Below are 21,486 nucleotides of genomic sequence, written 5' to 3'. Positions count from 1 at the left end.
CCGCGCTCGGTCGGGGACGGAGCCGCTGACAAGGCCAGCCAGGGGGACCCGCGCTAGCCCGCTCCCCCCCTCCAACACCTCCAACACCCGCCCTCGGCCTCAGCCTCCACTGTTCACGCGCACAGACTGTCATGTTCGGGGGATCCTGTGAGGGGCCGGCAAAAGCGACGAGCAGAGAAACACTGAGCTCTGCAGACGGCGTGGGGCAGCCAGGGAGGCGCGAAGCCCCCACAGCGCATCTGTGGGCCCGGCCGTGACCCGCGGCGCAAACTGCTCTCGGGGACGTGGAGCAGCCGCCTGCCAGCCGCGGACCTGCGCGCTGCGACCGGAGGGGGAGCGGGGTGGGGGTGGGCCCACGGGACGGGGCCCCTCTCACACGCGCCTCCTGAGGACGTGAGTCGGGGGGGAACGGCCGGACCCGAGCTCTCCCGTGATCAGTGAGACTCCCCACAGCACCCGCCAGCCAGGGCCCGGCCCGCGCCGCACACACCAGTCCCACTCGGCCCAGAGGCTCCAAAGCCTACACCATGTCCCTCCTCCCCTGGCTGGGGGGATGCCAGGACCAGGCTGGTCCCCTCTAGACAGAACCTGCTCGCCGCCAGTGGACATCGCGGGTTCAGCAAGTGCACGAACGCCGCGCCGGGCACAGAACGTGAGCTCGCCCAGCTCCAGAGAACACCGGCCTCCGCGGCCACAGGGGCTGTGACGCAGGGCCCGCAGAGGGCCACAGGCTTTCTCCTCTGTCGCCGGGCTGCATCCCTGCCCCCACACAGACATCCTTGTCAGAGCTCGGCCCTCGGCTCTGGGACCCCTGCGTGGGTGGGCGACACGGGCTTCCACTGAGTTCCGCGTCCCCACGGTTCTACTCGGGCGCTCCGGCGGGTGCCTCCCCCCGCCGGCCCAGCTCCACCCACGTCCCGCTAAGCATCATGTCAGGGCCTGGCTTGGCTCTTCTGGCTCAGGACACACACCGTGGTGCTGCCCCAGCGGGCCACCTCTCCGACCCGGGAGGACCCCTCCCTTCGGGCTGGCTGAACCCTACACCTACCAGCAAGGCAGGATGAAAGGTCAGGAAGTCAAAGCACCCCAGTACCCAAAACAAAGTCCCTGGTAGCACTGAAATGACAGAGACGTTTCATCCTCCTCGATCTCGGGGCAAGGCTTCCGAGGCGTGCACCAGGGCTGTCCAGGGCCGGGCTGTGGAGGCGCGCCTGGGGGGACGTTGTCCCCTACACCCTGAACGACACCCCTATCGTGGCCTTCACCACGACACGATGATCTTCTGCAAATGTGTACTCGGGAGCACGAGGACAGAGACAGGATCTTACTCATTTTTCTACAGAAAAACTGCACGGTGCCAGGACAAAATCAATGTGCCCCCATCTAACACACGATAAATTTCACCCAGAAAATACAATTTTTCCAAGTGTGGGTTTATTTCAAAATTGTAAAGATTTATATATTATTTTTTATTACATATAATAACCAGTTCTTAGCTTAAAGTAAAAACTTTAACATTTAAAAGTTAAAAAAAAAAAAAAAAGAAAAACGTAGACATTTTTGAAGAGCCAAAAAAGCTTGGAGCATAGGTTTATCCTTAAATATTCACATCTTAAATACTACTTAAAAAGGATTAAAAAACTCACTAAAAATCATTTACAATTGGCAATGATTAAAAACGCCGTATTTGGGGGAAGAACACGTTAATGACACATAATGACTTTCATGTTACATTTAACGGTTTAATCAAACCAGTACACAGAATGGTCTTCACCTGTCGAAGCAGCTGTTTGGGGAAGTGGACAGAACAGCGACTCTCCAATGCTTTCTTCAAAGAGTTGCTGATTTTCAGCTTAAGAGAGAGGAACAGCATTTAATTACAGCATCTCTGGTGGGAAAAAAAAAGAGAGAAGAAACAATGTAACAATCGATGTTGGAGAAAACGTTCCTGCCAAGAGACAAGCGCAGGGTTACCTCTTTACACCCGGAACCACTAAACATTCCCGAACGAAAACTCTGCTGGGTACCGCCTGAACTCAGGAACCGAATCTTGGAAATAACGTTTCAAGGTCCATCGACTTTGGGCACTCTTTCCTAGCACGTACGCTAACCTCAGTATAAAGAAATTAAGTGCAAACACCAAAAATAACCTAACAAAAGAATTTTTAAAGAGAAATAATGAAGTGGATCTTCAAAAGCAGAATGTCTGTAGCGACGCCCTCAGAACCCCCAAAAATATTCACGCTGACTTCCTTTGCCTTCACACTTTCTTACCAAAACGGTTTGTTTCAACTATGACTCGTTTTCATTCACCTGAAGTCACTCTTTGTATACGGACTGTTAGAAGCACGCGCCGATGAACCGGGAATTCTGAGCACATTCTATGTGCGGCCCCCAAAGGCAGGGGTGGGGCATGGCTTTGAGCTGCCGCGGCTTCGAGCTCAGGCTCACCGGGCTGGACGTCACTTCTAGGCGACCCTTCCCTGAGCTGAGAGGCGGCACCCCATCTCCCAGCTGGGGTCCTGAGGACAGAGAATCGCCTGCAGCCCCTCGTTCCACGGCCCGCCCACCTGGAGTTGACCGTGGTCTGCTTGTCCACCTTGTAAGCACTCATCAAACAGAATCGGCCATTTGAAATGGGGTAAAAACAGAATTTCTACAATCTCCTTCCTTGTTCACATGAGGCATACAATTTTGCTGTTTGCTATATAACCTGTTTCCAGGTTTTACAAAGAAACGAAGCTGTTCCTCAACAGAGTTTTCTTCTGAACTGGTCAGGTGTAAGACAACGGTGAGTTTTGTTTTTCCTTCCACAACTGAATGAGGACATTTCCCGGGAAGAATGTGACAAGACAGCAATTCCTCTTGACGTATCAAGTAAGTATGTTTCTGCCGGCTGAAACACTTACGTATCACATGTTTTTTGTTCACTACCTCACATTATCTTTAACGTAGAATTTGTTTTGCTGGTGTCTCTACGTCCCACGTCCTGAGTACGTGCATTCATGGAACGATCAGCAATTTCCTACCTGCAAAGGCCCCAGTGGCAAAAACAGCCCCCAGCCCGCCTGCTGCCTGCGCTCCAAGTAGCTTCACTGTGTGTGGCAGACTTCTACTCATCTTATTTAAAAAATAATTTCTTTGGAGGAAAAAAGTCAAAGTCCACAAAAAAACAGCCTTTTACATCACATTTTAATGTGCATCTGCTAAAATCCGCGTATTTGTGCAGAGATCATTAGCGAACCAGAAACAGCAGCCTCACCTTGCATATGGGATGTAGGACAGGCTGTACCTGCAAGAAAAGTTCAGAGATGTTGAGACCGTCTGCACACCGTTCCTCTGAGAGCCAAGGGGCCCTACTGCCACACCACAGAAAATACGGCTACAGGATACTGTGCGGCAATCCTCCCAGTAGGACCCCAGACTCCCAGACAGGCAGGAACAGCATCAACCAGGCACAGATTAAAGATGCAAATGACTGTGCCCCACCCCCCACCTCCTGCGCAAACCCTGTGGGCCCCTGCCACCTGCTGAAGTCTGAGCTGGGGAGACTAGAAATGACCCTGGTTTTCTTTTAGCAAAAACCGTAAGATGACTGGGGATAAACTGCATTCTCTCTTAGGGAGTAAGGTCATTAAGTACCACTGACGCAACAGAAAAAGCAACATATTACAGAAAAAGCCACGGAATCTGGCTGAAACCCCGCCACGGTTCACGGAAATAGCGAGCTCACAGGTGCAGAAGCGCATGCGGCACCCGACGGGGCCCCGGCCATCGGTGGAGGGAGACCGGGGCCAGAGCGGAGACCGCTCTCAGAGGGACAGAAGACGGCCACTCGGGGGAACGGGCAGACTCTTGGCGGGAGCAGACAATGAGCTCTAGTGAGAAGGGGATGGACTCCAGAAATGCCTTTGTCAGGAAGGACACGGAGGCGTGTGGGGCGGGGCTCATCCAGTTCGATCACCCGTGCACCAGGCCCCTGACGCAGTGGGACCGGGTGCTTGCTGGAGCAGCAAGTGACAGGGCAGAGGGGTGCCATAGAGCGCGCGTGGAAGGGGGGCCAGGGACACGCGGGCAGCAGGATCTACAGCTTCTGCAGCTGACTTCCCGAGCCACCTAAGCGTGGGGTTTTTTTTTTTTTTTTTTCCAATAAATACTTGGGGAACTTTTTTGTTGGGGATTTGCAACCATTTGGAACACCTTGCTGATGAACCACGTGGCCTAGGAAGCCCAGAAAGAATTACGAAACAGGCCTGACTGAGAATACAGCATGTAAGACAGAAAACACGGGCTGCTCGGCCTGGAGTCACCAGCAGGCTTTCCGTGGGGGGCTCTGGGCAGTCAAAGGTTACACACAGGTGTTCGACAAGGTGGGGGACCAGCCCCTCAGCCCCGAGGTGAACGGATGACCGTCCTCACTGATGAGTCCGATGGGACCGTGCCAGGTGTGACAGGTCCCCAGTTAGCAGAAGGAAATCGACAATGTAAGTACTCAGCGGTACAGCGCAAAGGGAACAGTCACCGATGTCGTCCAGGGCTTCCCCCGGGACAGCCTCCCTTCTAAGGACTCACGTGGCATCGGCATCGCCTACGCCCCTTACCGTTTCTCTCCCACGTACCTGGCAGACAGTAAGCGCGTCATGGTGTAAGCGAGCCGGCCCAGCAGCCCCACCACGGTGACCCCCACCCCTCGACAGCCCGCCCTCCGGCCACCACTGGGTGACCGGCGAGTCCCCAGGGAGACAGCACAGATCTCACCCATCCAACCTCCCGGAAGGCCCAGCCTCCAGGGCACAGCCTTCGCCCCAGGAGAGCCTCCCGACGTCCCCAGGCTCAAAGGCTCGAACAAACCGCTCATCGCCCCTTAGGGAACATTAACTCTCTCATCAGGGAGACTTACCAGGTCATGGACAAGAACTGCAATATGCAGAATAATAAGGCCAGGCCCTTCTTGTGCCACTAGCAACAGCAAAAACAGAGAAAGACAAGTTAAGAGTTTTTAAAAATATTTTTCACAAGCAAGTTCAATTCCTCCCCTTCAAAATGCAGACAATGGTGCTCGTTTTCAGCAGCACATGTACAAAATGCAGACAATGGCTTCGTTTACTTTAAGTTTTGGTACAACAGTTTTTTGGCATTTTTTTAAGTTTTTTTTATTTGGGCGCCTGGATGGCTCAGTTGTTAAGCGTCGGTCTTTGGCTCAGGTCACGATCCTGGGGTCGTGGGATCGAGTCCCACATGGAGCTCCCTGCCCAGCGGGGGGTCTACTGCTCCTCCTCCTTCTGACCCTCCCCCTGCTCGAGCTCTCATTTTCTCTCATTCTCTCTCTCTCAACTAAATAAATCTTTATTTTTAATTATATTTAATTTAAATTTAATTAAATTCAAATTCAAATTCAAATTTAATTAGATTTTAAGATTAAAATTTAATTAAATCTTAAAATCTTTGTTTTAAATTACCTCGGAGTCCCCGAGGTAACTGTGGGGGCGCATTAGGGCCCCGCATCCAGGTCGGCGGCACCCCCACCAGCAACAGTCAGGACCACTGTCCTCGGCGGGGCTTCCGCGCGTCACTCCTGCTCTCGCTCCTGGAGCTCGTTCCGGAAGCAAAACTGCGCTACTGCAATCTCCCAGCATAACGTGAAACGAACAGTTTCTGTGTTAAAGTGGCCTATCTCTGGGATTCCTTGCCCATTTGTATTTCTGTGTGTTCCCTTCTTTATTGTCCACTGCCTACCAAACAATAGGCGGTTAGAGTGGCTCGGGGTGCCGAGCCAGGCATCAGCGCCTCCCACGGGCAGACAAGCCCGGGTTAAGCGCGTTCGTTGGCCTCATCGTTGAGAAATGAGGTAGAAGCGCTGTCCCGGAACGCAAGCTTAGTCCTCACATCCCCCAAATTAAAAAGAAAATCTGAACACTTTTGATGGAATAGTCCTAAGACATAAGCTACAGTACTCTTCTTTGAGGTGTGCAGTTTCCCGATAGCTCCGAACCACTGCAAATCCCTTCGGGAAGCAGACGGGGCGCTAAGTTCATACAAGGACGACTCAGAGCCCGAGAAGCGAGCAGATGCCGCCGTTTCCTGCTAACAAGGAGCTAGCGCCCTGCCTCGGGAGACACAAGGCTAATTTAACTTCTTCTGCCCCCCCCTTTTAAGTGATTTTACATCTTTTTAAAAATTAATGAAGTCATCTCGACTCCCAACGTGGGGCTTCAACTCATGACCCCGAGGATCAAGCTGACGCTCTTCCAATGGAGCGAGGCAAGGGCCCCCTTTCGCCTCCTCTAGCTCATCTGTTTTGGTTTCTCATTAGTTTCAACATCTCGTGACTCAAAACGCACTCCCGCACCCTCCGCATCCTCTGCCTCAGGGTGCTGCACGGCGCGGCCCGGCCAGCGAGCACAGCAGACGGAGAAAACGGCCCGGCAGGAGCCTCTCGGGGCCTGGGAGTGGTGAGAGGAGCTGGGCCTTCTGCCCTAAAAGCGAGTCTGAACTCACCCGTCTGTTCTGGACAGCAGGGTCACTCCCCAGTCTAGCCACTATCCTGATGTTACCGCACACAATCTTAGGGACCCCCAACCTTTGGGGGTTTTAGACACCAGACCCTGAGCTCCCCTGGGACGGCGGCGTGACGACACAGTTAGTAGAAGCCAGGCCCGGCGGGTGGAACTTACCCAAAGAGCAGCACACAGGGTAAATATGAAACAGAGCTAGAGAAAAGGAGAGAAAACACGGCAAATGAGTCCTTCCGAGAGCTGACCTGCACTCGCTGGCGCGCATCGTGAAGCGAGGACCGAACCCAGGACACGGCCGCTCCAGCTGGACGGACTCAGGGCCGAGTCCAGGACTTACAGTCTGGGACTGCAGCGCTCCTCGGCAAACTACCAGCACCGAGTGAATAACCCACTGATTAATTCAACAGACGGGATGTTTGAGGAAGGGTATCAGCTGCTAGTTTTTCACTTCTTTTAAGTCTTGTATAACTAACAGCCCGTGTTCTACCAGCTTCGAGTGTACAGGACAGGGGTTCAACACTGGCACGCACGACTCGGTGCTCATCACGACAGCCGGGCTCTTCATCCCCGGATGACGGCTATTCTGGGGAGGGCTGACGTCACTGTTCAGTGACATACTGCGACAGGCACTTAGCACAACCAGGAATACCCGGAAAATTCTACTTTACTTAACTTGACATAAGGCATCTACTGTAACGATTTTCACACCGAAGATGACACCATCACCCCATGTCCCCGTGTCCCTCGAGGAGGCAGAGGAGTGACAGCGACAGTGACAAGCAGGAGGCTGACAGGCCCAGGCCTGCCTGACATCCCAGCCCTGACACTCTGGGGTTCAATCAGTCGTTTGCTCTCACCTTCAGTTTTCTTCTCTTGAAAATGAGGACGGTGTCCGCCGGCCTGCTCTACAGCGCGACGGCAGTGAGCGGATCAGGTTCTGATCCGTGAGGGCCCACGTGAGGGGCTGGCACTGAGAAGATGTGCAAGTGCCAGCCGCCGCTTCACTGTCACGACTTAGCAGGAATTACATCAGCAGCAAACCTGAGCACGCAGGACACTCAGCTGGAAACGTCATGACTCAGGTCACCACCAAAGTTATGTCCTGTTAATACTTAATGGTCTCTCCTGGGAAACAGTCTGTATTTCTGAGTGTCTGAACAGCCTTCCTGACCTTCTGCTTATCTGTGTAGAGAACGTCACTAAGACGGCTTCCGGGAGACCCGAAATAAAGCCCATCTCCACGAAATCCCAGTAAAATACAAACGGCTCCCCACCTAACAGCACAAGCTTCGGTAACCCACACAAAGCTGAATGTTAATATGCTGCTGTACATGTTAATACAGGAAATTGAAAATAACTGGAAAAATTAGAAAAACGGTAATAAAATATGATGAAGCTGAATAAGGACATGAATGAAAAGTCAGGCTAAAAAGGATTTCCTTTCCTCTGGTGCAGAGGTGGGCGAGACTCCCACACATTATGGCTGAGACCATTTCCTGACCACACACCTGCCAGCAGCTGTTTCAAAGCCTCCTGGCATTATAAGGACACACGAGCTGATGCTGACCCCTAAGTTCAAGAGCGTGCTTGAAGAGAAATCTGCGAGAGACACAAGCCCATCAGGAGCCGGGAGCTCACCGGAGAGAGGGAGGGACACTTGAGTTCCTTGGCCCATGATACCCAAAACATCAGCCAAAAACCCAAAATGCATGACGTGCAAACCTTCTAACCACAAGCCCACACCTGCCCCGGTTCGAAGACAGATCCCGAATTTAAGATCAAGGACCTGACGGCCGTGCACGAGACCCAGAACGTGATGAACGGCATCCTGAAAGGCACGGCTCAGAGGCCACGCTGCCGGGACTACAACAGTCACATGGGGAAGGACAGAAGCCAGACGACAGGCTACCTGGATGAAGCCAAGCGTCTCTGAAAGAAGAGACAAACGGCCTCCGGGGAGCCCTGTGTCCCTGCCATTCCCTCCGAAGAGCACACACGGGCCTCTGTCATGAGGCGCTCTCCGGGGCTGGGAAAGGACCAGCTCCACGTTAAACAATCAGAGCTCCGACGGCAGGTACATGCGACAGAGAGGAGCACTGCTCAAGTCAGTCGATGTAAGTAACGCCGGATCCTCTGACTCCTGAACACACAGCCCGGGGGCAGGGTCATTACACGCAGTAAGAGAAATTTCAGAGTGTGCATGGAGAAGCAGGCAAACATCTGCAAGACAATAATGCAAAAACCACTTCTCTAAGTTTGAATTTTCATCATCTACTTACAAGCATAATAATCGTTGCGAGCAATCTCGTCGTTTCAAACATCTTCTTCAGCTGCTTCACAGGTCCCATTAGAAAGCAGGTACTTAAAAGAGAGAACGAAGTACGTACCACTTGAAACAAACAGGCGACCCAAGATATGAATCTACTACTTCGGCTATATAAACATAAACCCTTTAAACAACAGACATCTTACGTTGGCTTACTAATAACAATCTCTCACTAAACCAGTTATATTTTTCCTTAAGATTAAAAGGAAACTTTCTTTAAAACCTTAACACTTTCTCTTTTTTTTACGAAGCTCTAGGCCCAACATGGGCTTGAACTCGCGGCCCCCAGATCAAGAATCACATGGTCTACCCACGCAGCCAGCCAGAAGCCCCAGAGAGGAGCATGACTGCAGCGTCCTCGGACACACCACGGCCTCTCGCAGGTCTCCCGAGGGTGAGTTCAGAGCTCCCGCTGAGTGCAATGCCGAGGCTGCACCATGCCCACAGGTCGTCTGCTCCCGATCTGAGCCCATTCGGGCACTGGCCTTCCTCACCCCTGCACGCTACCGAGCAGAACAACACTACACGACCCCCGCATAATAGTCAGCGGGAAGCCCCCAGCAGCAACACGACCTAAACCCGCTGAGCTGGGCTCTGTTCCGGGGGGAGCCTGAAGGAGCAGCTCTGCAGGCTCGAGCCCGGAAAGCCCTGAGCTTGGCCTCGGCTCGCGCAGGTTCCCCTGACTACCTCTGATCCGGAGAACTCCTGAGGAGACAGGAGGTCACCTCCGAAAACTCAGTGTACACAAACCCAGAACAACTTCTCCAGCAGACGTCAACACACCCAAACTGGGCACGGAGATCCTCAGAGGGGGGTTCCCGTGCCCCAATCCCACATGCTCCGGGCGGGCTGGCGCCCCTCGCCCTCTGATCTCCCCGCTCAGCACCACGCCCGGAGGACCTCCAGTCCGGCCCTCGCCCTCCGAGACGGCACTTCCCACGCGGGGACCAGAGCGCAGCCCCAGGAGACGGGGTCTGGAGGACGGTCTGGTAGAGAGCCTGGCGGTCACCTTACTGGGCACATCACAGGGTGGTGACTCACCCTCTCTGGGCCATAAAGTGGGGGTGATAACAGTGCCCGCCTCAGACACCGGGGTAGCAGACGGAAGCACTTACAAGTGCCCCGAAGGCTGGCTATGCCCGCCCTTCCCACGCCACGACGCCCCTGGCACACGGCAGGAGCCCAGGAGCATTTACTGAACGAACATCGGTCGCGCGGCTCCGGAAGCCGTGCTATTCCGGCGGTGCCTCCTGGAAAGGAAGGCCGGCGCCGGCACAGCAGACCCGGAGGAGCCCGCCTTCTGCACGCACCTGGCAAGCGCAGCGAGGTTTCCGAAGGTATAAAACACTGCAAACAGCTTTATGCCACCAGGAAGCCACAGCAATCCGGTCCCCTGAGTTCAGATATATTTCGAAATAGTTTTATCATTGTAATAGCGTAAAATATAACCACGCTACAGTAAAAGTAATATGATTATAAAATAATTTACAGTTTAAGTATAAATGGGCTAGCCGGGTCTCTACTTACATCGTTTTATAAAGACAGTTAATTGTCATTGTTTTTTGCCAACTGGACTCTTCTGCCTGTTTTGCACAGGAGTATGTGCAACTTACCCATAACGGAACCTTCCCTACACATGTGTGTGCATCTGACCCTGCGTAAAGTAATATTCTTTATACACAGCGAGTTAAACAGTTAACACATTTCAATTCCTGGCTCTGCAGCTTTCTACACACATTGATTTTTCTTAAAAAAAAGAATTATTTTCACAATCTATAACCACTCCCACCGCCAGCAAATACTGATTTCGGCATCTCTGTACTGCCCTCTAGCCCTTTATTTCCAGTGACCACGTCCCCCTGGAAACAGTCCAGCGGCAGCCCGGGGGGCAGGCTGCTTGCTGGACGACATGGGATTAGCTGGGCCGAGAACAGAAGTCATGGGGCGACAGGAGGCTGTAACTCACCAGGATAGAGAAGAAAATGCCGCACACGAAGCAGATGACGAACCACTTCAGCCTGGTGTTGAAGCTGAGGGATGAGGCGTCTAGGACCTAAAGAAGGAAGGGGAATCAGAGCACACCCTCCGGCTGCCTAGAGCAGTCCGACCTCGCGACTTCGCGCAGCGGGAGGACAACACCCGAGCCTGTCCGCGGAATCTGCTTGCTTGTGCCTGCTGCATGTCACGTGAGAAGGCTAAGACCCCCTCACCCCCCAGGCTGTGAAGGGAGATGTGAGCACGACGTGGGGCGAAGGACGGCCTTGGGGCACCGCTGTTCCCTCTGCCGGCAGGAAGACAGGTGTGCCCACAGCACTGTGCTCCTGGTTTCAACAGCCCTTACCTGCAGGACAGCAGACACACCCCAACATGGATGAAATGACACAATGTAGGATACATATCATAAAATACTCCAGGACTAAAAAAACGGGGGGAAGATGAAACAAGATCAGGAGATCAGCAAAATGTGGGGCACTGCTGAGGCTGGGTCCCGGGCGCACAGGGCTCACCACGCCTCCCTCAGTGTCCCTACCTGAGGCGGTGCAGGAGAGGCCCCCAAGTGCAGAGCCTGAGACAGGGGTTCTGATGCTTGAACTGCTCTCGGCGCAAACCCTGAGGGAAGTGAGAGGAGCTGATGGGGAAGGGGAAGGATCATGTGGTTTCAGCTGGTGTTCAGCTGGGGCCTGGGCTGTCAACCACTTCAGTGTGCGCCCCGCCCTGATGCAGGGCGCCAGCCTTCCGGAACCCACCTCCTGCCAGCTGGCCATGGGCTGTCAGCAGAGTGGGGGTGCCTGCAGGAGGGCACGGCTGTGGGCCCTTGGCGGATACATACACCTGCCTCACGAGGGGGACCAGGGCAGCCACTGGTCGTGTCTGCCACCAGACACATAACTTCCACGTATTATAAAAAGTTCACTTAAAACCAACTCAGGAAAGCCCTAGGTACACCCTCAACCATTATTAAAAAAGCATATTTTTAAAAATGATCATTTATGCTAGAGCAACAGCACTGTTATATGCAAACTCTAAGCAAATTACGTGGGCAGAGTGGAAATCACCAGGCGCGCCTTCTACAGTAATCCAGACACAGCTGTAGACACACTCAGATTTCTAATTACACTCAGAACTTATTTCCCAATGAAGCTGAAAAAGTATCAGCAATGGTCATTTCAGAAAACTAGAAATACATATTAAGAAATTAGTATTTAAAAAAAAGAAGTTTATATCAAAACTTAATTTCTAACTTATATTACCACAGATATTTAAAAATAAGATCATGTGCTTGTAATGTATTTCAAGAATAATAAAACAAAAATAAAATTTCTATGCAGAGGCTCAAAAATACCTTTTGCTACATTCCTTACCTCAACCAATTAACCTGGGAATCCTTGGCAGCATGAAAAGTAGATAAAAATAATTAAAGATTGTAAGTACAACAAATATCACTTAATGCATTTTAAATTATTTTTAAATTTGCTTTAGCTCACATTCTCGTTTCCTGCAATGTCACCTATTTAGAGCAAAACTAATGTTCCGTGTTAAACAAAGAACAGACTTGCCTACGAAAACGTCCAAATGTCACGCATTCTGGCCAGGAAGAGGGCCCCTGCCACGTTTCCACTCCACGGAGCAGCATGGACCCCACGGACCGCTCACCGTGCAGAAGCCCACGCGGCCGGCGCGCCCAGACCAGCACCCGTGGAAGCCGGACTGGGAACCGGGCAGCGAGAGAGCAGTGATGTGGGAACAGGTTGACAAGGTCACGTCACCCCACCGTTCCCAAGCTCAATGCTGGTTTTCAAGAGCCAGTTCATGCCTCTCTTGGACTGTTTACATATGTACTTGTAGGTATTCCCCCTTACTACCATCTTCCAAGTGATGATCGCCAAAAGGAAACAAGTTATTTCCATTTGTAAAAACACACTATTCAACCCACAAGCAAATGACTCGCCTTGAGGTGTGCCCGCTGTCCAGGACCCAGAAGCAAACCACAGCTTCCCTAATGCGCGCCGGGGAGAACGTGCCAGAATGGAGCCCGAGGAGCCCAGACAGCCCGGCCCGCCCCCTGCAGCAGAAGCATTCAGGTGCGTCTTTCTGGCCCAAGCACTGTCAGGAACGAGCCCAGCAAAACCAGCAACTGTGCCAACTTCTTAAAGGTCGTCTCGGAGAAGAAATACGCATGGACATGGGCACCAAGGGCTCATGTGTTATCAAGGCAGGGGCAGTGGGCACCTGAGTGACTCCATCCGTTAAGCATCCGACTTCTGCTTTCGGCTCAGGTCCTGATCTCAGGGTCGTGGGATCGAGCCCCATGCCAGGCTCCGCGCTAGCCGGGAATCTGTTGAGACTCTCTTCCTCTGCCTTGGCCCCTCCCCCTGCTTGCTTGCTCTCAAAATAAATAAATTAAAATCTTCAAAAATAACTAGAGGCCGCCTGGGTAGCTCAGTTGGCTAAACATCTGCCTCCGGACCAGGTCATGACCCCTGGGTCCTGGAATGGAGTCTCGCATTAGATTCCCTGCTTAGCGGGGAGCCTGCTTCTCCCTCTGCCTGCCACTCCCCCTGCTTATGCTCTCTCTCTCAAATAAATAATAACATCTTAAAAATAAATAAGTAAAAATAATTAGAAAAACTAAACAAAGGAAGAGGAAGCAAAAAGAAAGCCTCTGGTCAGCAGGAGAGACCCTGCCCTTCTCCGGCGCCCTCTCCCTGCGGCAGTGAACAGCGCTCCCGGGGAACCAGAACACGACTGATGGGGGAAAACAGTCCGCAGCAGCAGCAGCATTACAGATGAGAGCACGACCCCGCCGCCCGGCGGACACTCGCGTCTCTCCTAGTGATGGAGAAGCCAGGAGAGCCCCGATCACAACGCGGCAGCTGTCTCGGCTGACCCTTGCTCCGCGGCCGCCAGCACTTGGACGTGGGAACGCGGTGGGCTTTCAGCGACCGAACACCACGAACGCGGTACTCCCCCAAGGCCTCGCGCAACACGGCGGCACCGAGAGAGGTGAGGACCAGCGACCGGGAGCTCCAGGAGCAGGTGCGCACAGACGCTCTCCAGTGAGATCGCCGCCCACCGCCTCCGGTGCCCTGCTCCCGACCCAGTCTCCTCTGGGACCCGCAGGCCCTCCTCCTTCCCAGCCCCTACTGCTCTCCCTGCCACGCGCTCTCACTCTCGACCTCCGAACACAGGTCCTACCCCGGATCCTGGCAGAGTCTTGGATGGTTCCAACACCACACGGACAGCCCGGCCCTTCTGCTCCTCGTCCCTCATCTCCACAGTCTCCGCCCCCCACGCCACTCAGTGACCCGGGCCACTCTTACTCCCCGAAATCACTCCATTGTCCAAACTTGAAGCCGCTGCTCTTGGGCCTCGACGTCCCCCTGGTGGCACGTGGATCCAACGGCTCGTGCCTGGCCCGCCCTGCAGCCTCGGGGTCCCCGCATCCAGGCCACCGGTCCTTCTCCTCTCCTTTCTGCTGAAACCACAAGCTCCATCAACGCAGACATTTAAAATCCACTTTCTGCTGCATCCGCCTGGCACGACGCCACGACTCAAGCCCGCGTGCTTTTCCTCTGGCCAGTCAGGCGGCAGGACGGGGGATCATAACCAGGTCATCGCCACCTTCCCCCAGGCCCTGACGACGCCTGCCTGGCAACCTGCCGCGGGGCACTGACGGGCGCCGGCCGGCACCCCGCCTTCCCCCTCCACAGCCCATGGGCTATTTCAAACCTCCCGGTGAGGCCTTGACAGTCTCTGTGCAGCAGCGTCCCCTCCTCCACACCGGAAACACAGACCCTTGACGTGGCCACCTCCACCGCTTGCTTCCAGCAAACCTCCGAGCCCCGCGCAAGCCCCTCTTCCCTTCCTTGCCGCGGAGGTCCGCGAGGGGCCGAGCTCAACGCGCCCTAGAGCCCAGCCCCCGGACCTTCTCAGGGAACGCGCAGTATCCTCTACTGCCCCGGCTCGACAGTGACTCCCGTTCTCTCCCTGAGAGCCCACCAACCTGTCCGCGTGCTTACGCCTCTTCTAAAGAAAAGGCTCACTTGATTTGGCCCCCGGGCCTCCAGGCACTCCTTCGCTCAGCAAATACTGCAGTGCTCCCGGGGCTTGTCCTCGGGGCTGAGTCGCCCGGCCCTCCGCGCACCCTCCTCCCTGACTCAGGCTCCCTCAACCTGCCCGAGCCTTGCGTTTGGGGCTCCCTCGACAGGGAGCACACCGCCAACGGGGGCCCGGACCCCGGGGGAAAACGGCACAGAGGGAAGCCAGCCCTTCCTCTCATCCAGCCTCTCGCTCCTACGGCCACAGAAAGCAACCGGAGGCACAGTCTGCCCTGTCATTTTGGCCTACTGCTTTTTTTCTCTTAAGATTTTATTTACTTCCTTTTTTGAGAGAAAAAGAGAGAGCACGAGTGAGCACACAAGCAGGGGGAAGGGCAGAGGGAAAAATCACAGGCAGACGCCCTGCTGCACAGGGAGCCCAACACCGGGCTCGAACCCAGCATCCCAGGACCACGACCTGAGCCTATGTCAGACACTTAACAGACTGAGCCACCCGGGCGCCCCAGCCCGTCACTTTAATCGGCTTCTCTGACCCTGAGCACCCGGCAGCTGAGCGGGACGCCGGTGACACAGCTGCGAACGTGGTTAAGGTGGCTGTCCTCACACCTGTGAACACCCACATTCTAGCACCTCGGGGGCCATGTGTGTGCAGGGAGGACTTCAGCAGGTCTGAGGGTGGAGGGCAGGGCGGGAGGGGCTCCCGAAGCTGGATCTGGAGGCTTGCTAAAGGCCTCTGGGGAGATGCCTCGAAGAGAGAGCCGACAGAAGTGGGGACATCAGAGAGAGAGCACCCTCTCCTCCCCGTGACACCAATCTCCCCCCAGGTCCCCGGGTTCCTCTCACACTCCAGAAACCGCCTGTTCACCCTTGTCAGATCCCGGTGAGAAAGAGCCCACCCAGGTTAGGGCCCAGTGGGAAAACCTCGGGAGCCAGGTTGGGGCAGCCCCGAGAAAAGAAATGGCTGAGGCCGAGGCAGCTGAGCAGAGCGTGGTTGTCCTGGGGGACAGGGGTTGAGGCGGGGAAGCATGCAGAGGGCTGAGGTGCCTCAAACAGAGTCTGGACCTTATACCAAGGGCTACAGGAAGCCGAGTGACTGATCTAGATCCTCCCACACCCGGCTCCTTCTCCCCCTCCTTCCACCTTCCCAGACATCTCACAAGGAGAGACCCTACAGCTCCCTGTTCTGCCTCTTCCCTGGCTGCCAAGTCCCCACAGCAGGATGGGGCAGTCACCGGTCTCAGATGCACATGGCCACCACCGCCTCCCACCTCCCCGGCTGCCCTGAGCCAATCCCATCCAGTCCTCCAGACCCCACCCCATGTGCATCCTGCCACACTCGTAGGATGTCACCCTGAACGCCACCAGGAAGCTCCCTACATCCTCGCCCTCTGCCCTGACAGGTCCCCGCCTCCCGCTCTCTGCACTCTGGTCTCCCCTGCACTCGAGTGGGCCTAACTTCTCAGGCCCACGCATCCTGACCGCTGGGGACAGGAAGTGGCCTAGGTGAACACCCCCCTCACTGCTGTTTCCCATCCGTTCCTCGGCCCCAAAAATAGCTGTCTCCAGGACCCTCCCATCACTCCAGGCCACCTGCGACTCCCCCTCCCTGTGGTCACCACCATCCCCTAGGTCACCGCCTTCACTGCCCCCCTCCCATATCACAGCTCTTGCTCTTCTTTTTTTTTTTTTTTTAAAGATTTTATTTATTTATTTGACAGATAGAGATCACAAGTAGGCAGAGAGGCAGGCAGAGAGAGAGGAGGAAGCAGGCTCCCCGCTGAGCAGAGAGCCTGATGTGGGGCTCGATCCCAGAACTCTGGGATCATGACCTGAGCCGGAGGCAGAGGCTTTAACCCACTGAGCCACCCAGGTGCCCCCAGCTCTTGCTCTTTTAAGGGTTTTGCGTTCGGCTATCATCTCTCCACTCCTGTCGTAACTGTTGGTCATTTCACCACTGGAGTAAGAAGCCTTCTAAACTCCAAGACTCCTGGCTCCTCGCCGTCTGTCCTCCAGCGATCTCCGCACCTTACATCAACCACCAAGCCCCTTATCCACAGTAAGACATGCGCCATCATCTCAACACCCTCCATGATCTCAATTTCGAGCATCCCCCTTCCCGACCACCACCTCCTACCCTCCAGCATGCCTAGTTACCCACCCCACTGACGTCACCACACACTCGCCCTCCCTCCACACCCCCCACCCCTGCTGCCCTCCTATAATCACTCCTGCGCATATCCTCAACTTCTTTGTCCTCTACCCCCTCATGCGATCATCGGGCAGCACCCAAACCCTGGCTAAATCCAACTCTGCCAACCCTGCCCTGCACTCCTGTTGCTGAACATGACCCCCACCTCAAGGTCAGGACCATTACCCACATGTGGGGCTTTGTGCTGCCAACAGTCCCACTGCTGCTCCCTATCATCTGCCTATTCTCTCAAACAACCTTTGCACCTTCTTCCTGAACTTCAATGCTCACCCCCCACCCAAACTTCCAACTGGCAACTTCGTGTCCTATTTCAGTGCGGACAGAATGCTCTCATGCTCCAAGGCAGCATCTGCAGCCGTGTGCTCTCTCCCCTCTCCTCCCAACAGTCCGCAGGCACTGGCCACCCATATGCCCAAGCATGGCCAGCCCCTTCTCGGGTGCAGCCGACCCCCTCTCCGGGGATCTTCCCAACCGCCCCCGGATGGCACTCCAGCCATGATCCCCTCTCTTGCCTAACCACCAGCCTCCCGTTTTCTGGACTACTCTCAACATCCTTCTCCCCTCCGGACTATGGGCTCAAGAAAAGTGACACTATCCCCTTCACGTACCCCAGGTTTCGAGCTGCTTCGTATAACGGAACTTGCTGCAACGAAACGTCACACTGGTGTCCCATCCTATGCAGCAACCATGAACACACGTGCCCGCCGGACACCTGAGATGTGGCTGGTGTGACTAAGAAAGGAATTTTGAATCTTACTTACTTTTTATTAGTTTAAACGGTAAGCAGCCGCATGCGCTACGGGCGCTGCCCTGGAGAGCACGACACAGCGAGTCAATCGGGGAGCCGGGTGGGCCATCTCCGCCCCCACGGACGCCTCTCCCATCCTATTAGTGGACCCTGTGGGACCACGACCAGCCGCCAAACCGCTTACCCCGGCCCCGAAAGCAGTTCCTGTCTTGCAGCTCCGGGCCCCCCAGCCGGCCCGCGAGCCGGCCCAAGAAGTGCTGAGTAAACAGGACCACGGAGAGGCCGGCGAGGAAAGGGCATGTAAGAGCCTTCCGCAAGGTCGGTGCTCAGCGCTCCGCTCCGGGGCAGCCAGAAAAGCGCCGCCAGCGAGCACACGCCGGCCAGGGCTCCCGCCCCGCGGCTCCCCGCGATTCTGCCGCGGGAGGAAGGACCCTCCGCCGAGCCCCGGGGTAAGGGCACTGCGGCAAAGCTGTTGTTTGGCGCGGAATCCTTTACCAGGGGGCTCCGTGCCTGAGCAGACACCGTTTAACTCCGTTTACTTCACTTTTCCAAGAACCCCCGCCCCCCTCCGGTCGCCCCATTTCCGAAAGACACACACCGCTCGCGGCACCGCCTTCACCCCCGCGCGCACCCGCGACACGAAGCCCAGACGCCGGCTTCCCGCGGCTCGAGGACAAGGCAGCGGCGACCCGCCGGCGCCGCCCGGCCCCGCTGCAGAGCCCAGCGCAGCGCAGCACCCCCCGGAGAGCCCCGGGGTCCCCGAGGGCCAGGAGGCCGACGCGGGACGCGGGGTGGGGTCGGGGGCTTCTGCGGACCCCACGAAAACCCGGAGCGCCCCAGCTTCCCCCGGGAGGCGGGCACACCGGCGTCCGCTCCGCCCGGCCCCGCCGCGGCCGCTACCTGCGCCGTCAGGCCCTGCTCCTCGTCGTCCTGGCCGCTCAGGACCCGCCGCAGCTTCTCCATGGCCCTGCTCCCCGCCGCACTGGCGGCCCGGCTCGCTGGACCCCCGCGCCCTCCCGGAACCCGGAACCCGGCACCCCACGTGACCGGACATCCGGGACGCCGCTTCCGGCGCCGCACAGCAGCGCGCGCCTGCGCGTCAGGATCCCGCCGGCCGGGCCGGAGTCTGCGCGTTCCGGCTCTGCGCTGGCGGGCCGCGGGGGTCGGGCTCCCCCTGCTGCGCGGCGTCGTCTCACCTGGGGTCGGGACGCTCGGCTGATGCCGTAGGATGAACGCAGGTCCTCGCGCGTGGACTCCGCGCTCAGTGCCACCGACTCCGGGCCACTGCTCCAGACCCGAGCCCCACACTGCGGCCCCAGCACCCAGTACTGCGGCCCCAGCACTCAGTACGGCCGACCCGGCACCTAGTATGGCAGCCACGACACCCAGTACTGCAGGAGCAACACCAAGTCCTGAAGCCCCAGCATCCAGTACGGCAGACCCGGCACCTAGTATGGCAGCCACGACACCCAGTACTGCAGCTCCAGTTCTCCAGGCCTGCAGAACCAGCACCCGGTACGGCCGACCCGGCACCCAGTACTGCAGGCCCAGCACCCAGTACTGCAGCCCCAAGGTCCAGTGCTTCGGACCAACATCCAGTGCTGCAGGCCGGGCCATCCAGGGCAGGCCTGGCGCCAGAAGAATACCGGGGGCCAGTTTGGGAACCCTGACGGGCAGGGTTTCGGTTCTAGACTGGGCATCTTCCTATGAGCCAAGTTCTCAAGCTATCTTCACTTGCAAGGAGGCAGGGAGGGAAGGGCAGGCTTTGGGGCAGATGGTTTTGTGTTCAGCCCTGCCACTCGCCATGTGGCCCGGGGAACCAGCTCTTCCCAGTCTAATTCCCGCAAGACGTGTGACACCCACTTCAGTAGTTAAATGAGGATAGATGTGCCACACATGATCTCAGGTGAAGTAGCAGGAGGCCGCCTCATTCCTGCTCACTTGTGAGTGTCCTCATTTACTCAGCTCATCTTCCACCTAGGAATTCAAAAGAGTGAAGCCCTGCTTCCGAGAGGAATACTAATCCAACCGATCTTTCCAGTTTTGCATAAACACTGCAAACCTTCCAACAGCGGTTTACTGTTCTCTGGTTATTCTGGGGTAACAGAACATCAGCCCGTGGGGAAGTAGCCTGGTTTGTTTGTTTTTTTCCTTACTATCCACCATGGATATTTCAAAGAGACATTAAAAATTAGGGCAACCTGGAGAATATGAGTTTCAGAGTATCTGGGAGCTTTCTGTGAACACACTAGTCTAAGGTCATCAAGTGATAGGTTTTGGTTTTGACTTTGGTAAGATCATAATGAAAATGTCTATTATTTTGTTTCGTCACATCATCCAGATTCCTAAAATCTTACAATTAAAAGGTGATCCCCGAGGACCTTTATTAGCCCTCATATTGCCTTCGGTAGAGATTTTATCTGATCTCAGTTAGATAAATACAGATATTATTTAAAACCCTAAAAAAGCAGATCATACACTTGCTCAGATAAAGCAGTCCAATGCTCAGCATCTTTGGGGCAGAAAATACTTACATTTGGCCTATTATACTAAAGTGTGAGATCTTATCTTTTTGTCCTTAATTTTTTAAAGATTTTATTTATTTTATTTGACAGACAGAGATCACAAGTAGGCAGAGGCAGGCAGAGAGAGAGGAAGGGAAGCAGACTCCCTGCTGAGCAGAGAGCCCGATGCGGGGCTCGATCCCATAATCCTGGGATCACGACCTGAGCAGAAGGCAGAGGCTTTAACGCACTGAGCCACCCAGGTGCCTCTGTCCTTAATTTTAAAAGATGAGAAAATAGATGATAAACATCTGTTATAAGATAAATCTCTATGCTTCTAATTAATAAAAGAGTAAGTACATCTATACCTTCTGTAAAGACTGTAACTTTAGCTTTCCATATGCAAAAAGACAAAACAAACGGCTATCTCTAGTAACGGACAGAAAGCTTTCCAAGGATATGGAAGATTGAACCATGTAAAACTGGCAATGTCCAACTACATTTAACCTAAAAAAGAACAATTTCCTATGTTTCAACCTGTACTTGGGTATAAGAAATTTTACTTGGAAAATAATACCGAATGTTTAAGAATGTTCTTTGGGCTTTTTCACTTCTTGTAACCCGAGCCAGACTTAGTTTCTTGAAAAGTACTGCACAAAGAGTATTGACATTGCAAGCCCCCAATGCAAACAGTAAAATGCTGGAATCCAGGCTCTGAAGCCAGACTGTCCGGGCTAGAGTCCTGGCTTCCCCGCTTTGTAACTCTGGGATGTTGAACAAGCAGCCGACAGTTTCACCTTCTCATGTGTGAAAATCAAGGTGATAACAATTCCTACCTTGCGGGGTTGTTAAAAGGATTGAATAAAATATTGCTACAATGGATCCATCATGGATTCTGTATTTGCAAATTTGCCTACTTGCCAAAGTTCATTTGTAACCCCCAAGACGACACTTGCGAGTGTTTTCATGGTCACTGAAGGCAGGTGCAGAACAGCATAAAAGTTGCATCGTCTGGGGCGCGTGGCCCCGGCTGAGAGGGAGTGAGCTCATGCTCCCCCTTCTTGTTTCAGCTCAGACCATAAACAGGTGCCATTTTTTTGGTGGTCTATTTAGTGCCATGTTTTT

At 54.7% G+C, this 21,486-nt stretch overlaps 1 protein-coding gene across 1 annotated transcript; it reads right to left on the bottom strand.

Annotated features, from left to right (window-relative positions):
• Nucleotides 1-1,391: 1,391 nt before the first annotated feature.
• Nucleotides 1,392-18,899, bottom strand: SFT2D1 (SFT2 domain containing 1). The gene is made up of 8 exons (XM_080805562.1): nt 18,758-18,899; nt 10,808-10,894; nt 10,152-10,234; nt 8,795-8,876; nt 6,675-6,710; nt 4,901-4,959; nt 3,263-3,292; nt 1,392-1,888 (listed from the first exon to the last, which is right to left on the bottom strand). The coding sequence occupies exons 1-8, from the start codon at nt 18,818-18,820 to the stop codon at nt 1,849-1,851; spliced, it is 480 nt and encodes a 159-aa protein (XP_080661688.1). The 5' UTR covers nt 18,821-18,899; the 3' UTR covers nt 1,392-1,848.
• Nucleotides 18,900-21,486: the final 2,587 nt, after the last annotated feature.

The sequence above is a fragment of the Martes martes genome (genome assembly GCF_963455335.1).
Source record: "Martes martes genome assembly, chromosome: 6".
NCBI lineage: Eukaryota > Metazoa > Chordata > Mammalia > Carnivora > Mustelidae > Martes > Martes martes.
The sequence above is the reverse complement of the archived record's forward strand: the minus strand, read 5'-3'. Positions and strand labels throughout refer to the sequence as shown.

Bases quoted from the DNA above. Each gene is read 5' to 3' on its own strand.
- SFT2D1 (XM_080805562.1), bottom strand. From the start codon at position 18,820: ATGGAGAAGCTGCGGCGGGTCCTGAGCGGCCAGGACGACGAGGAGCAG. The intron at 10,895-18,757 runs GTAGCGGCCGCG...TTCCTTCTTTAG, and splicing joins AGCAGGGCCTGACGGCGCAG to GTCCTAGACGCCTCATCCCT. The intron at 8,877-10,151 runs GTGCGTGCAGAA...CTCTCTTTTAAG, and splicing joins AACCTCGCTGCGCTTGCCAG to TACCTGCTTTCTAATGGGAC.